This window comes from Vipera berus (genome assembly GCF_964194415.1).
Source record: "Vipera berus genome assembly, chromosome: 7".
Classification (NCBI taxonomy): Eukaryota; Metazoa; Chordata; class Lepidosauria; order Squamata; family Viperidae; genus Vipera; species Vipera berus.
Window position 1 is genome coordinate 71576233 of NC_138209.1, and position 14755 is coordinate 71590987.

The 14755-nt window shown below is 43.0% G+C and overlaps 1 protein-coding gene across 1 annotated transcript in view; it reads left to right on the forward strand.

Annotated features, from left to right (window-relative positions):
- Positions 1-11437, forward strand: part of TBC1D19 (TBC1 domain family member 19) — a 74625-nt gene extending 63188 nt beyond the window's left edge. Inside the window, exons 19-21 of the mRNA XM_081332637.1 lie at positions 1140-1255; positions 2871-2941; positions 9456-11437. Coding sequence (XP_081188763.1) covers positions 1140-1255; positions 2871-2941; positions 9456-9533 — 265 coding nt within the window. The 3' untranslated portion in view covers positions 9534-11437. The remainder of the gene's footprint in view (positions 1-1139; positions 1256-2870; positions 2942-9455) is intronic.
- Positions 11438-14755: the final 3318 nt, after the last annotated feature.

Genomic DNA, 14755 nt, shown 5'->3' on the forward strand with positions numbered 1-14755 from the left:
TGCTGCTCTTTTGGCTGATAGATCAAACACCCCCCCCCCCCGGTCTAAGGATGGGCTGCAAGAGAAAAGTATTATATGGGATGTATTGCTCAAGAATGGGCCTTCAAAATGCACCTTTGAATGCCCAGGTAGGTCTTACCTCTGAAAAAGCTGAAGATTCCTGTCCAAAGGTATAAAATAAAGCTTATCTAAATAGAAGAAGCTATAGGTGGAAGACCATTAAAGAGAGAAGCAATCTAGAACTAAGGAGGAATTTCTTGGCAGGGAAAACAAATCAGTGGAACGAGTTGGCTCCAGAAGTTGTGGATGCTCCTACAGTGAAGGTTTTAAAGAAGAGATTGGACAATCATTCGTCTGGAGTGGTATAGGGTTTCCTGCTTGATCTGCGGGGTTGAACTAGATCAGACATGTCAAACACAAGGCCCGGGGGCCAGATCCGGCCCGCGAAGTGGTTTCATGTGGCCCGCGAAGCCATCCTGGAAACAGTGAGGGAACGGCCCCCACTGCCTTGGCCTTGGCCCAGAGACCCTCCTCCTGCCAGAGACCCTCAGATCTGTCCCACTCCTGCCCAGGCCCCCATAGGCACCCTTGATGCAAACGATGTAGAGCTGGCCACGCCCACCTAGTAGGCCATACGCACTCTAGCCACGCCCACCCAGTAGGCCACGCCCACCCGGCCCCCTGAGGGCAACCGCAATGCTGATGCGGCCCTCAATGAAATTGAGTTTGACACCCCTGAACTAGATGATCTCCAAGGTCCCTATGTTCTGCGATGCCCCAAATACCCACATATATGTTTACTCCTATTTGCAGCACATGTTCTACCTTTAGAACTGATGCTGATTTTTATTTTATTTTTTTGCTTAGAATTCTTTACTTTGGCATGAGGTAATAACAGTCGGTTTAAGAGGCTGGGAGGAGATACATTTTGAATTAGCCAACGGGAACTCAAATGCATCACGTTAACTCGAGTGTTCGAAGAATAGCCTTTTTATAACAATTAGGGGAGAGTTAAACATTTCAACGTAGGGTGGAGAAATCTGTGCAAAGATACGCAAGCCGAAGCTTGCAAAGCTGTAGAAGCAGCGCGTTTGAGAAGAGTATAATTTTTAATGCGTGTGTTTTTCACTCTTTTGCAGTCTAAGAATATCATTTAAATGGATGGTACGGGCGTTCTCTGGCTACCTGGCTACCGATCAGCTGCTGTTTTTGTGGGACAGAATTTTGGGATACAACACTCTGGAAATTCTGGCTGGTAACGTTGAGCGGATGGGAGTTCTTACTGCTCGTAGAAGGAAATTCCAATTTTTGTAAAAAAAAAAAGAAAAGAAAAGAAAAGAGTTTGTCGAGGCTTGTGGTGGGTACAGAATGAGGAGAAAGTAAGCGATGCTCCCCGTAAAAATTAAAACTGCATTGGTCCCTTGGTAGGCAGTAGCAAAAAAAATTCTCTTGTCTCTCTGGAAAAGTGGGAGCAAAAGTAAGAGGAAGATCCCTTTTGAAGACATTTTTCCCCCGCCATTTTTCATCAAACAAAGGCAAAAGGTCTTCTCATCTGAGAAACCGCTTTATTGAGAGGGCGGATTTTCTTTAGCCCCGCAGAAATCTGGAAATCACTGCTTTGTTGAATCCGGCAGTATATCAGTTGTGATTAAGCAGACTTTCTGCAGTCAAAACCACAATGGTTTGGTTTGCAGGAACTCTGTGATTTCAGCAGAGTGAAAACGAGCCATCTGCCGATTAACGTACTTCCACTATCTCCGCTGCTTTTGCCAAAGATAAAATTATTTGCACAGCTTCATAACCAAACCAGCATTAATGAACCACTGATTTTTCCTTCCTTCCTTCCTTCCTTCCTTCCTTCCTTCCTTCCTTCCTTCCTTCCTTCCTTCCTTCCTTCCTTCCTTCCTTCCCTCCCTCCCTCCCTCCCTCCCTCCTTCCTTCCTTCCTTCCTTCCTTCCTTCCTTCCTTCCCTCCCTCCCTCCCTCCCTCCCTCCCTCCCTCCCTCCCTTCCTTCCTTCCTTCCTTCCTTCCTTCCTTCCTTCCCATAGTCGGTGGTTCATTTTTGCTAATTTAGTGTGTGTGTGTTTATGCAGTGGTGGGATTCAAACAGGTGAACAACCCGTTCTCTGTGTGGATGCCGCTTCCGGAAGTCCGTTCTGGGCCCGGGCAATAACAAAAAAAAAATAGCTACCGGTTCTGCAGAAGTGGTGCGAACCGGCTGAATCCCACCACTATGTTTATGTGTGTATAGATAGACAGATAGATAAATAGATAGGTAAATATTCTGTATAAACAATTGAGACGAATGCTACTGCTTTCCCATTTTATTTGTCTGAGAGAGAGGACACAGTCCGCTCAGAAACGGATTCTTATTTATTCTTCATTCTGCTAGTTCTTCCGTAGGAAGGTTATGCCCTTGAGTATCGACCCTGTCGATATTACTTCGGGTAAATCACATCTAACCTTTAATTGTGAGCCAGTAAACCCTTGCTGTATAAAAACTCCTTTTTATATTGAGGAGTGGGATTGCAGCTGCTATCTCTCCCCCCACATACACACACACACACACACTCCCCGTTCTCTTTAGCCTCAAAATAGGGGCAGTGGGATAACGGCCATCAAGGCAATCCATGTGAGTGGTCCTTCCCCAAACGCCACAATGCGCTTTAGAGAAAACTTGGTTTATATGCACGTCGGAGGTCTCTTTAAATACGTTCCCATTGCTCTGACAAACTGGCAGTCCCTCACCAAGCCAGAAGAATATTGAACGGAACTCAAGAATAACTAGACCGAAAGTATCGTTAACAACTAATTAGTACGGCCACCAGTCTAAATGCTGCACATTCTTTCTTTTTTTTTTTTTCTTCCAGTGCTGGCAGCTGCTGTGTTTGCTTTCCGAGCAGGGAATCTAATGGAGGTGACATCACTCGCCGCAGCTGAAGTAAGGATAAGTTTCAGTCGTAGAAATATGGAAATAATTTTTGACGCGTCGCCAACCCGAGTAATTTGAGCTTCATGGGCACATAGCTCGCAGCGTCAGGGCTCTCGGCCGATTTTAATTTTAATTTTTTATATTTTTTTTACCCTGGAAGAAGTTCAGGTGATGTTGTGAAAATCCATATTGCAATTGTTAAGAACTCTTCAACTGTTTTGAAGGAGAAAAAAAATTGGGGTTGTGAACCTTCAGCGTTGTTTTTTTTTCTTTTCTTTTCCCCCAGTTCCGCTTGGGAGTTTTCCTCGGATTGCCGTCTCCTTTAATAAAATCTGCAGAGTCGTGCAGAGAATGGTCAAACGTAGCTAAAAAGAGACTTCCACCAATCAGCTTCACTGTAGCTATTTTTGTTTTCAGCAATATTTTGTCCCGTCTTGTTTTCTGAAATGCCTGCCGCTTTCCATCTAAAGCATCCAAGGATTCTTCCCGGCTACGTTGCGCTTAGAATTGCGACTTTATTAGAAGTTAAAGTTATTTTACGTGTCTTTCCACCTCCATCCTTAACACGAATTTTCCCCTTTTCCTCCAGCCTTCGTTTTCACCTTCTGGTAGAACTGTTCAGAAACTCTGCTTGAGTTAAACAGAACTCCGACAAATTACCCCTTTGTAATAGGGACTAGCCACTTTGAGAAATCGATAAACAAAGCAGAACAATAGCCACAGTGCGGTAACCAACATTTAGTTTCGATTGCTGTTCTGTTATTTTCCATGATTTACTTTGAATAGCCTTCTTGGTAGGGGGAAAAAAAAACAACCCTCATGATAGAAACCAAATAAACTAAATAATAGAGGGCATGTATCTGTTTAAAAATGGGAAATTAGTTTTGCATTGGAACGTTAACCCCAAAAGAATTCATAACTCTTTACTTAAGAATACTGCAAACCGAAATAAATTCATTGAAAACAATCCAAATAACAATAAAAGAGAACAAAAATGTTAAGAGTGGATCTAGTGCAGGGGTCTTCAAACTTGACCCTTTTATGACTTGTGGACTTCAGCTCCCAGAATTCCTCAGCCAGCGTGCCTGGCTGAGGAATTCTGGGAGTTGAAGTCCACAAGCAGGGGCCTTCAAACCTGGCCCTTTTATGACTTGTGGACTTCAGCTCCCAGAATTCCTCAGCCAGCGTGCCTGGCTGAGGAATTCTGGGAGTTGAAGTCCACAAGCAGGGGCCTTCAAACCTGCCCCTTTTATGACTTGTGGACTTCAGCTCCCAGAATTCCTCAGCCAGGCATTCGTGCCTGAGGAATTCTGGGAGCTGAAGTCCACAAGTCATAAAAGGGCCAAGTTTGAAGACCCCTGGTCTGGTGGTTAAGGCACCAGACTAGACAACAGGAGACCGTGAGTTCAATTCCCGCCTTAGTCATGAAAGCCTTTCTCTCAGCTCAACCTGCCTCACAGGGTTGTTGTGGTGCAGAAAGTAGGAGCTGGAAGGACTATTAAGTATGTGTGCTGCCCGGAGTTATTTGTAAAAATAATAAAGGTGGGATACAAATAAACAAAATAAATAAATAATAATAAATCGAGACCCCCCCTCCTTTAGAACATGAGCTCTTTAGAACGTGAGCTCTTTATTGTTCGTATAAAGAAACACTATGTTTAGCATTTATAAATACTAGCCATAAGTTTTATTTTGTGATTATCAACGCTGAAAAAGAATTATCAGGTTGAATGTTCCCACCTGGTTGATGATCCTGATCTTCTTGGTTCTGGAAAAGTTATTTTCGTTCTGCACATGTTTTATGTTACAGTAGTTAGTTGCAGGGTGTACCTTCTTTAATATACAATGAAGTTTAATGTCATCTCGCGTTAAATCCAGTAGCCCTTTTGATTATTATTTTTTGCAAAGCCACGTTTTTTCTTTTTCTTTTAACGAATGTTACAATTTTTCAAACAGGCACCCAGAATAGTTTTGAGTTCGGCGGTGTCAAATGCCATTTCCTATTTTTATTTGCAGAAGGTTGCAACCAGGTGAATGCTAACCTATCACGGGCACAGCGTTTTCCGTTCTTTTTGAGAAGTCATCATTTCCCTTGCAAGAAACACAGAACAATGCAACATTTTGCATGGAACACCGCGTTCCCTGCAATCATAAAGCTATCAGTGATCTGATGCAACTGTAGGCTGCTGTTTCTTATTCTTACAAAATAATGTGTGCTTGGCCGCTTCTTGTGGCTCTGATACATGCTTTACCTAAATCAGAACAAACAAAACTGGAATATTTTATATTGATTTATTGCACCATATTTATACTTAAGGAAAGTTTTACACCTGTAAGATTAGAGCACATATTTGCAGATCACAGAATCTTATTCAACCTACCCTACTGCCTTATTTAATTACTAACAATGGCTTGCAGCTAGTATGGATGGGAAGATGCTCCCAGCTTTTGTTCAGTGCCAGCTATGCGCCTCATCTTGATGCTCATGTCAAAGCAGCGTTCCAGAAAAACATTTGTCTCTCTATGCTTTTTGCTAAAACCACAGATATCATTCTAGATCAGGGGTGTCAAACTCAGTTTCATTGAGGGCCACATCAGCATTGTGGTTGCCCTTCGGGGGGCCGGGTGGGTATGGCCAGGGTGGGCGCGGCCTACTGGGTGGGCGCAGCTGTAGTGCGTATGGCCTACTGGGTGGGCATGGCCAGCTCTACATCATTGGCATCAAGGGTGCCTATGAGGGCCTGGGCAGGAGTGGGACAGATCTGGGGGTCTCTTGCAGAAGGAGGGTCTCTGGGCCAGGGCCAAGGCAGCGGGGACCGTTCCCTCACTGTTTCCAAAATGGCTTCAGGGGCCACATGAAACCACTTTGCGGGCCAGATCTGGCCCCTGGGCCTTGTGTTTGACATGTCTGTTCTAGATAGATCCTCATACGTTGCTTGGTTGTTGTTGTTTTTTAACAGTCCGTTATCGAATTGATGCAATATTTGATTAAAATATTTCTTTCATTCTCGAATGCGGCCGGAACAACAGAATCACTTTTCTAATACCAGTGTAAGATAACAAGATATCCGGGGGTTTGTGTGTGGGGGGGGTTTTGAGGCAACATTTTTCTGCATTTGATCATCATTGTTTTCACTGGGTAGATATTTTTTCCCCTCAGTTTCTCTCAAGCAAAATATCGAATTGCTGAAATATAAAACCCGTGCTTCAGTTGTTGGGCAAAAAAACTTTGGCAGAAAAGTATCTGCATTTCATTCCCCCCAAAGTAATCACCTCAGATGAAAGGAGACAATGTCAACACCTATGAAACGGATGGCTTTTTTTTTGCCAATTTGGAGATAAATGTTCATTTCTACCAGCAAAATGGGAACAGGCAGTTCCTTTCACAGTATAGAGATGGCAGGTTAATATGTTTTTCTGTCTCATACCGTCATTACACAGAGAATATTCCTTTCAACTCAAGAGTACTTTATGGCTTTGATAACTAGTCTGAAGTATTAAGTCTAACTTTTCCCACTGATAAAATGATGACAGACTAAGAAGTTTGAATTTGACAGCTGTAAACCTGAGTTCTATTTGAGCAGACAATATATTTTGCCTCTGTCTTAACCAGGTTTTCTGGAATTTAAAAGAGACCTGATGTCTGTGGAGATTCATAGTCATCCAGATCATGGTTGTCCTGAAGGTGTTGTCTAAAAGGCAACTGGACTTTCTTATTTTTTTTTTCTTGAAAACATTTCACTTCTCATCCAAGAAGCTTCATCATCATCATCATAATTGGGAAGGGACCTTGGAGGTCATCTAGTCCAACCCCCTGCTCAGGCAGGAAACCTTATATCATTTCAGACAAATGGCTATCCAGTTTCTTCTTAAAAACTTCCAGTGTTGGAGCATTCACAACTTCTGGAGGCAGGTTGTTCCACTGGTTAATTGTTCTAACTGTCAGGAAATTTCTCCTTAGTTCAAGGTTGCTTCTCTCCATGGTTACTTTCCATCCATTGCTTCTTGTCCTGCCTTCAGGTGCTTTGGAGAATAGCTTGACTCCCTCTTCTTTGTGGCAACCCCTGAGATATTGGAACGCTGCTATCATGTCACCCCTCATCCTTTTCTTCATTAAACTAGACATATGCAATTCCAGCAACTGTTCCCTACATGTTTTAGCCTCCAGTCCCTTAATCATCTTTGTTGCTTTTCTCTGCACTCTTTCTCAACATCTTTTTTACATTGTGGTGACCAAAACTGGATGCAGTATTCCAGGTCTGGCCTTACCAAGGCATTGTAAAGTGGTATTAACACTTCACCTGATCTTGATTCTATCCCTCTGTTAATGCAGCCTAGCACTGTGTTGGCTTTTTTGGCAGCTGCAGCACACGGCTGGCTCTTATTTAAGTGATTGTCCACTAGGACTCCGAGATCCCTCTCACAGTTACTACTATTGAGCAAGGTACCCCCTATACTATACCTGTACATCTTCAGGTAGCTCCAAATAATTTCATTTCCCCATGGACAAGATAATCAATTTTACTTACATTGGATAGATATTGAACAATTTCTGTCTTAAATTGTTCAGTCCTTGGATAGACACTCAATTATTTGCGGAGGGAAAGGGAGGGGAGACTTTTTCTGGTTTTCCTAAAATGAGTCATCCTGCAGATCACGCTGCAAGAAATCCATAATCAAGAAGAAATGTTTATTCCCAGGAATGATCAGGCCAGCCTTGGAAAGTGATAACCAAGTATAAAAGAGGTTGGCTTCCAAAAATCAGAGAACGGGCTGGTAGGACACTCACTCTGATGTATCTAAAAGAAGAACATGAAGCTTTTTTTTAAAACATCTTGTGTTCAGCCTCTTCTCTTTATGAAGAGACTGAACAGTCACTTGTCTGAAATTTATTTATTTATTTTATTTATTTTTGGGACTTATATGCCGCCCTATTTCCCGAAGGACTCAGGGCGGCTAATAACAATAAAAATACAATAATACAAAAGTTTTTAAAAAAGAATTAAACTAGCAGCCCCAATAATAAGTTAAAAACATTTAAATGGTACAGGGTCCCCTGCTTGAGCAGGGGGTCAGACTAGAAGACCTCAAAGGTCCCCTCCAGCTCTGTTCTGACTCTTTTTCAGTGAACTTGGAGAGTTTAACCTTGATCAAAGTGAAAGGCTTTTTTTCAGTAAAGATGTCCCCTCAAAAGGGCCTGGATTTTGATTTCCTTGAAAATGTTTCGCTTCTCGCCCAAGAAGCTTCCTCAGTTCTGACTAAATGGTTGAGGATGGAAGGATTTCTATTCCTTGCAGTCATCATCAGCCCTCTCTCTGACCGTCATTGAGGCCACTGGAGTCTAAAACATATAGGGAACGGTTGCTGGAATTGGGTATGGTAGTTCAACGAAGAGAAGAGTGAGGGGGGGACATGATAGCAGTGTTCCAATATCTCAGGGGCTGCCCCAAAGAAGAGGCAGTCAAGCTATTCTCCAAAGCACCTGAAAGCAGGACAAGAAGCAACGGATGGAAACTAGTCAAGGAGAGAAGCAACCTAGAACTAAGGAGAAACTTCCTGACAGTTAGAACAATTAACCAGTGGAACAACCTGCCTCCAGAAGTTATGAATGCTCCAACACTGGAGGTTTTTAAGAAGAGACTGGACAGCCATTTGCCTGAAATGGTATAGGGTTTCCTGCCTGAGCAGGGGGTTGGGCTAGATGGTCCCTTCCAACTACTACTTTTTTTAAAAATTCCATTTATATCCCGCCCTTCTCCGAAGACTCAGGGCGGCTTACAAGCTTAGCAGTAGCCTTCATTCTATGTATATGCCTGCCTATTAGGGCTTTCGCCCCCCCCAAGCAGCATTATTACAAAGTCAGCTTATTGCCCCCAACAATCTGGGTCCTCATTTTACCTACCTCGGAAGGATGGAAGGCTGAGTCAACCTTGAGCCTGGTGGGACTCGAACCTGCACTAATTGCAGGCAGCTGGTGTTACTTAAGGAGGCATTAGCCCACTGCTCCACCTACTACTACTTTTTCTTCTTCTTCTTCTTCTTCTTCTTCTTCTTCTTTTCTTCTTCTTCTTCTTCTTCTTCTTCTTCTTCTTCATTATTATTATTATTATTATTATTATTATTATTATTATTATTATTATTATTATTATTATTATTATTATTATTATTATTATTATTATTATTATTATAGGAAGTTTTACCTGCGCCCTCAGGCTGTGGGCTTATTCAGGTGACCCCGGCTACAATGAACATAACTCCTTCCATCCTTCATCCTTCAGTCAGAACTGAAGAAGCTTCTCGGATCAGACGTGAAACGTCTTCAAGGAGAAAGAAAAATCCGGCTGCTCCTTTCGAAGGAGCAACTTTGGGACAACCATGACCTTGGATGACTGAAAATCTCCCATCGACTCTTTTCCGGTCAAAGTCAAAGCAGAAAACGACTATGCGTGTTTGTTAATAGAAGCAGTTACTCGCCGACCTTCACCTCCGTGAAATATTATAATCTTTCCCTTTTTCTTTCCAGGCTGTCCTTGCTGACCTTTCAACTCTGAAAGTTATGCCTCTCCTTCAGATTTTCCTCTTCGCCACCGGCTCCTCGTAACTCTCCAAAGGCACAACAGGGCTGCACCGCTAGAATTTTGCCAACAGATGCCAACAATCAGCTATGCAACCCTTTCACCCGGTTAGCGATTTCACCATGATGGTTTTTGCAGAGAATTTGAGCAGGCGGATCTTAACCTGGCAACCTCGCCAAAGGCTGACGCACACCCCCTTTTCACTGCTGTTTGCTGTCGTATTTTAATCAAGCTGCGATACCTGGATATACCGCAAATCAAAAAAGGGCATCTTTTTTCCTGAGATGCATGCAGTGTTAAGTGCAGGAAGACAGGGGGAAACCCATTAACTCTAGATCTCAGTGCGTCCTTTGTGCCATAAAGGTGTAAAAGTTTTTTTTCCCCCGCCCCCGGTAAATGATAATCTGTCCTCCAGTCAAAGAATATTTCACCTTACGGTTCGTCCTCCAATACTTGGAAGAAAAGTATTTACAACGTTTTAAATTTTTTTTTTCCAAATTGAACCATTGTGAAAAATGGTTGCACTACTTCCTTCCAATACCCTCTGGATTATTTCCGGTAAACTGAACTGTTCCGTTTTAGTCGTGCCGTTATAGAGAACTGCAAACAGTGTGATAAAGGGACACGCACACACACACACGCGCACACACAAACACACGACATGCACAGTTAAGATCACGGATCGAGAGGCTTGTAGATTACTCTTTTTCTTTTTGCAAGCTTAAACATCAGCCCAACCCATTTTATTTGGGGAAATGAAATTAACGCAAAAAGACTTGGGGGTGGGGAGGAGAATGCCGCACGACATATCCTCCGTTCCAACCATGCGGTTTGACTAAATGCAATTTAGTCGGCTTGTCTCACACTTTCTCTCCACTCTTGTCAGGAAAAGACATGTGTGTCCGGGCACTTGTTTTCTTCCAGTATCTGTTGAAGCCTGTCTACGCAGGAGCCAAAACAGTTGCCTGCAGCATACACACACTCCACTTCTCTCACCCCCCCCCCCCCAGCAGGTCTTGAGAAGCTGGATCTGCTGCCTCACCCGGTTCCCGCGGCCTCCCTTGGTCCAAGATCCTGTATATCAATTGGCCGTGTTCAAGCTCATATTCCTGAGCTCTTGGGGTAGATAGTCTTTCACCGGCACTGAGTCGTTCTTCCCTTATCTCCCGGGGATCCCTGTAAGCCCCCCCCATAAGCTGAATCGATTGCTAGATTATTCTGACTTAACCGCATACAGCTGTCAGCCAAGAATTGGATATCTAGACACGGCTTACGGTAAAGACGTGTAATTGATTTGCATGTTAAGCTTTCAGCCAGTTTTGTGTCCTTGCATTCCTTGAATCAAAGCGATTTGGAGGGCTTTAAAGACGGGAGGTGAATCGCCTTCCGCTCACTCTCTTGTCTCTCCACACGCTATTCAAATCATTTTTCGAATTTTTTTTTAAAAAAATGAAATAGGGTTGAAATTAAATAGGCTTTGGTTGCAGCTCTTGATGGGACTCTTTAAAATACAGACTTGCAGTGACAGATGGTGTAAATGAAATAGTATTTAATTGCAACTCTTGACAGGACCCCTAAAATACCCTTGTTTACACAAACTTGCAGTGACAGGTTTGTGTAGATGATCCTGTTACGCGCAAGGCGTACTTGGAGATCTGATGTCAGAAAAAACCTTTTTAAAAAAATGGTTTCAAATCCAAAAGTCTATCACTTATTTATTTGTTTATTTATTTGTTTCTCCAAGACATGGAAAATAATGTGTGTGGGGGTCTGGTCTTAGGAGCAGCTATTTTGTGAACGATGTCTAAAGATCAAACTGGAGAGTTTTAACGTGTCTTATTTATTGCACCGAAGATGGCTTCTTTAAATTTGCAATTCGTACTGGAGTTTAATTCTTCCTGTTATCTAAAATAAAAATGTGAACATCCATCATGAATCTGTGGGCTATAAATCTGTTAATGTCAGGCGTGAAAGGTCCAATTAAACTGATTTATTGCTACTCATGCCTATGCAGAGGAATCTTCTCAAGTAAGAGTTCGCACCTGCTAGGGGTTAGAGAAGGGTCAATGGAATTCAAGGGTGGTTGGATTTCACTTGTGGCTACGTAGGGATTCTAGGCTAATCCCCCTTTTAACTCCACCCCCAGGTTCCTCCCCGGCTTCCCCTATATTTAAGTGGTTACCTCTAATCCTTTGGCAATCCTTTTCATGAACAATCTTATCTCAAGAAACATCTGTCCTTGTACGCCAAAATAAACTTTTAATTCATAAGAGTACATTTCAAGCAAATATATAAGGTAGTCCAGAGAAGTCCTCCGTCTGAACCGTTTCCTCATAGTTTCCCATATTCATCATCGTAGGTTGCTCTAGGTAGACGTCTTCGACAAAACAAATGAAATAATAGAAGTTTGCTATTTTTTTATTGAAAAGTTTTAGAATACATTTTAAAAACATAAACTCCCTCCCTCCCCCTCCCCCCCACTTACCCTCCCTCGCCCTTCCCCCCCCCAACTTCCCAGAGCTGAATACAGGGTATTAACTTTTAAAAACTTAAGCTAGAATATGCTAACTAAAAAAAACCACATTAAATTCTATCGCACTTTTAACTCCTCTTAAAATAACTAAATAACTAACTAATAATGAATACCTAATAATACATCATATAAAACTAATACTTATTCATATGCTAAATGAAACTTTTTAGTCCCATATTTATTCTGAATATACTCGATCCATCTTCTCCATTCCACAATACATCTCTGTTGCGATTGTGCTATTTTATTTTATTTTTTTTCCAATCTGTCATTTAAACCAGCCGCATCACTTCTTTGTTCACTGGTGTACTGGATGTTTCAAAGCTGACTGGCAGCTGGAGTTGTTTATTATTAATAATCAAAGGATTATCTTCAAGTTCAAATTAAGATTTTATCCCCGAGGGGGGCCAATTCACAAAGGAACGGTATCCCATAATGAATTTGCATACACGAACCAACCCAATCTGGGCATCTCAGCTGCCCTTGTTAGTTTATATCAAAGTTTATGCCCTGGCATTAGACAGTCAAGAATTAAGCAATCTGTTTAATCTGTGTTTTATTGACTAAACTAGAATTGGCTGGGTTGACATAAATCCTTAAGCCATAGCATCACGATTTAGAAATCAAAATGTGTTTTACAACATGCTAAAATGAAAGAGAATAGCTGTAGCTTGAACTGTGGAATCCTTGGTGGGCTCTGAGCTTGGTTGTACACTTGCAGATGTTTCATTACCCAACTACATAACATCATCAGTGCTACTGAGTGTGGGATTTGCTCCCTGTTTATATACTGTAGTTTGCCTTATCAGTGTTAATGGGGGTGCGGTTTTCCCCTTGGTAGTTTCTTGATAGGGACGCAGTGGCTCAGTGGGTTAGGACGCTGAGCTTGTCAATCAGAAGGTCGGCAGTTTGGCGGGTCAAATCCCGAGTGCCGCGTAACAGAGCGAGCGCCTGTTACTCGTCCCAGCTTCTGCCAACCTAGCAGTTCGAAAGCACATAAAAATGCAAGTAGAAAAAAAGGGACCACTACGGTGGGAAGGTAACAGCGTTCCGTGCGCCTTTGGCGTCTAGTCATGCCGGCCACATGACCACGGAGACGTCCTCGGACAAGCGCTGGCTCTTCGGCTTTGAAACGGAGATGAGCACCGGCCCCTAGAGTCAGAAACGACTAGCATGCATGTGCGGGGGAACCTTTACCTTTATAGTTCCTTGATTATATTGTTTTTTGCTGGATTTTTTTTTTGCGTGGTATTAATCCCTTAATGTCTATGGAGATTCCCAGTCAGCCAGGTCATAGTTATCCCAAAGATGCTTTTTGAGGAGGCATAGTTATCCCCAAAGATGCTTTTTCAGGATTTTCTTGTTTTTCTCTGAAGATGTTTCGCTTCTCGCCCAAGAAGCTTCTTCAGCTCTGACTGAAGAGCTGAAATGCTTTCCATTCCCCACCATCCAGTCACAGCTGAACAAGCTTCTTGGACGAGAAGCCAAACGTCTTCAAAGAAAAATGAGAAGGTCAGGTTGCCTCCTGAAAAAAAAGCATCCTTGGGATACTAATCCCTTGGTTGGTCAGCGTGCTGTGATGATGCTGTGTGGATTGTAACAGTCCATTGGTTGTCGGTGGGATTTCTGTTGATGTAGGCCAGACGGGGAAAGTTGGAAAACACCTCGGATAAAGACCATGAGTTACCGAGAAAATAGCATGGACGTGTCCATGAAGTCTTGAACTCAGTCTGGCAAAGTTCCTGCACCAATTACCTTGCATTCTTCTATCACTAGAGCAAGGGTCTCCAAACTTGGCAACTTAAAAGACTTGCGGACTTCAACTCCCAGAATTCCCCAGCCAGCAATTCTCCACCTGTCTACCTCTCCATTATCTGCCCTGACAGGCAGTGGCTTCTACAGCTCTTAAGTTATACCAGCCATCAGTAGCTTAGGTAAAGGTAAAGGTAAAGGTTCCCCCGCACATGCGTGCTAGTCGTTTCCGACTCTTGGGGCCGGTGCTCATCTCCGTTTCAAAGCCGAAGAGCCAGCGCTTGTCCGAGGACGTCTCCGTGGTCATGTGGCCGGCATGACTAGACGCCAAAGGCGCACGGAAGGCTGTTACCTTCCCACCGTAGTGGTCCCTATTTTTCTACTTGCATTTTTTTTTACGTGCTTTCGAACTGCTAGGTTGGCAGAAGCTGGGACGAGTAACAGGTGCTCACTCTGTTACGCAGCACTTGGGATTTGACCCGCCAAACTGCCGACCTTCTGATCGACAGTAGCTTATTTTAACTTAAATAGAAATGTTGGACGAAGGCTACCATTTTTTGCCTCTCCCCCTAGTTTTTCATAGAGTGGATCAGTCCTCTGTGGCCCTGGAAAAGACAAAACATGGGAAGGCGGTGAGTAAATTTGGCATTTTGCAGAGCAGATGAAGGTGTGCAGGGTTTTCCTCACTTCATAGCATTTGTAACCTTACTACAGATGTTCTCTGTGGTAGATCTATAACTTCCAGGAGGTGCAGAGATATCTCTAGCCTTTCCCAGTTCCCAAAGAAGATTCGGGCTGGCTGTGGATTTGGGAGACAGCCTTAAAAATTGAGGAGTCCTTGATGGTCTCTGAGCTTGCTTGTTTTCTTGAAAGAAGTTTCCTTACCCTAACTAGGTAACATCATCAGTGCTAGTAAGGGATGCTGTTCACTGTCGCTTTATATTCTGGTGTCTTGCCTGTCTG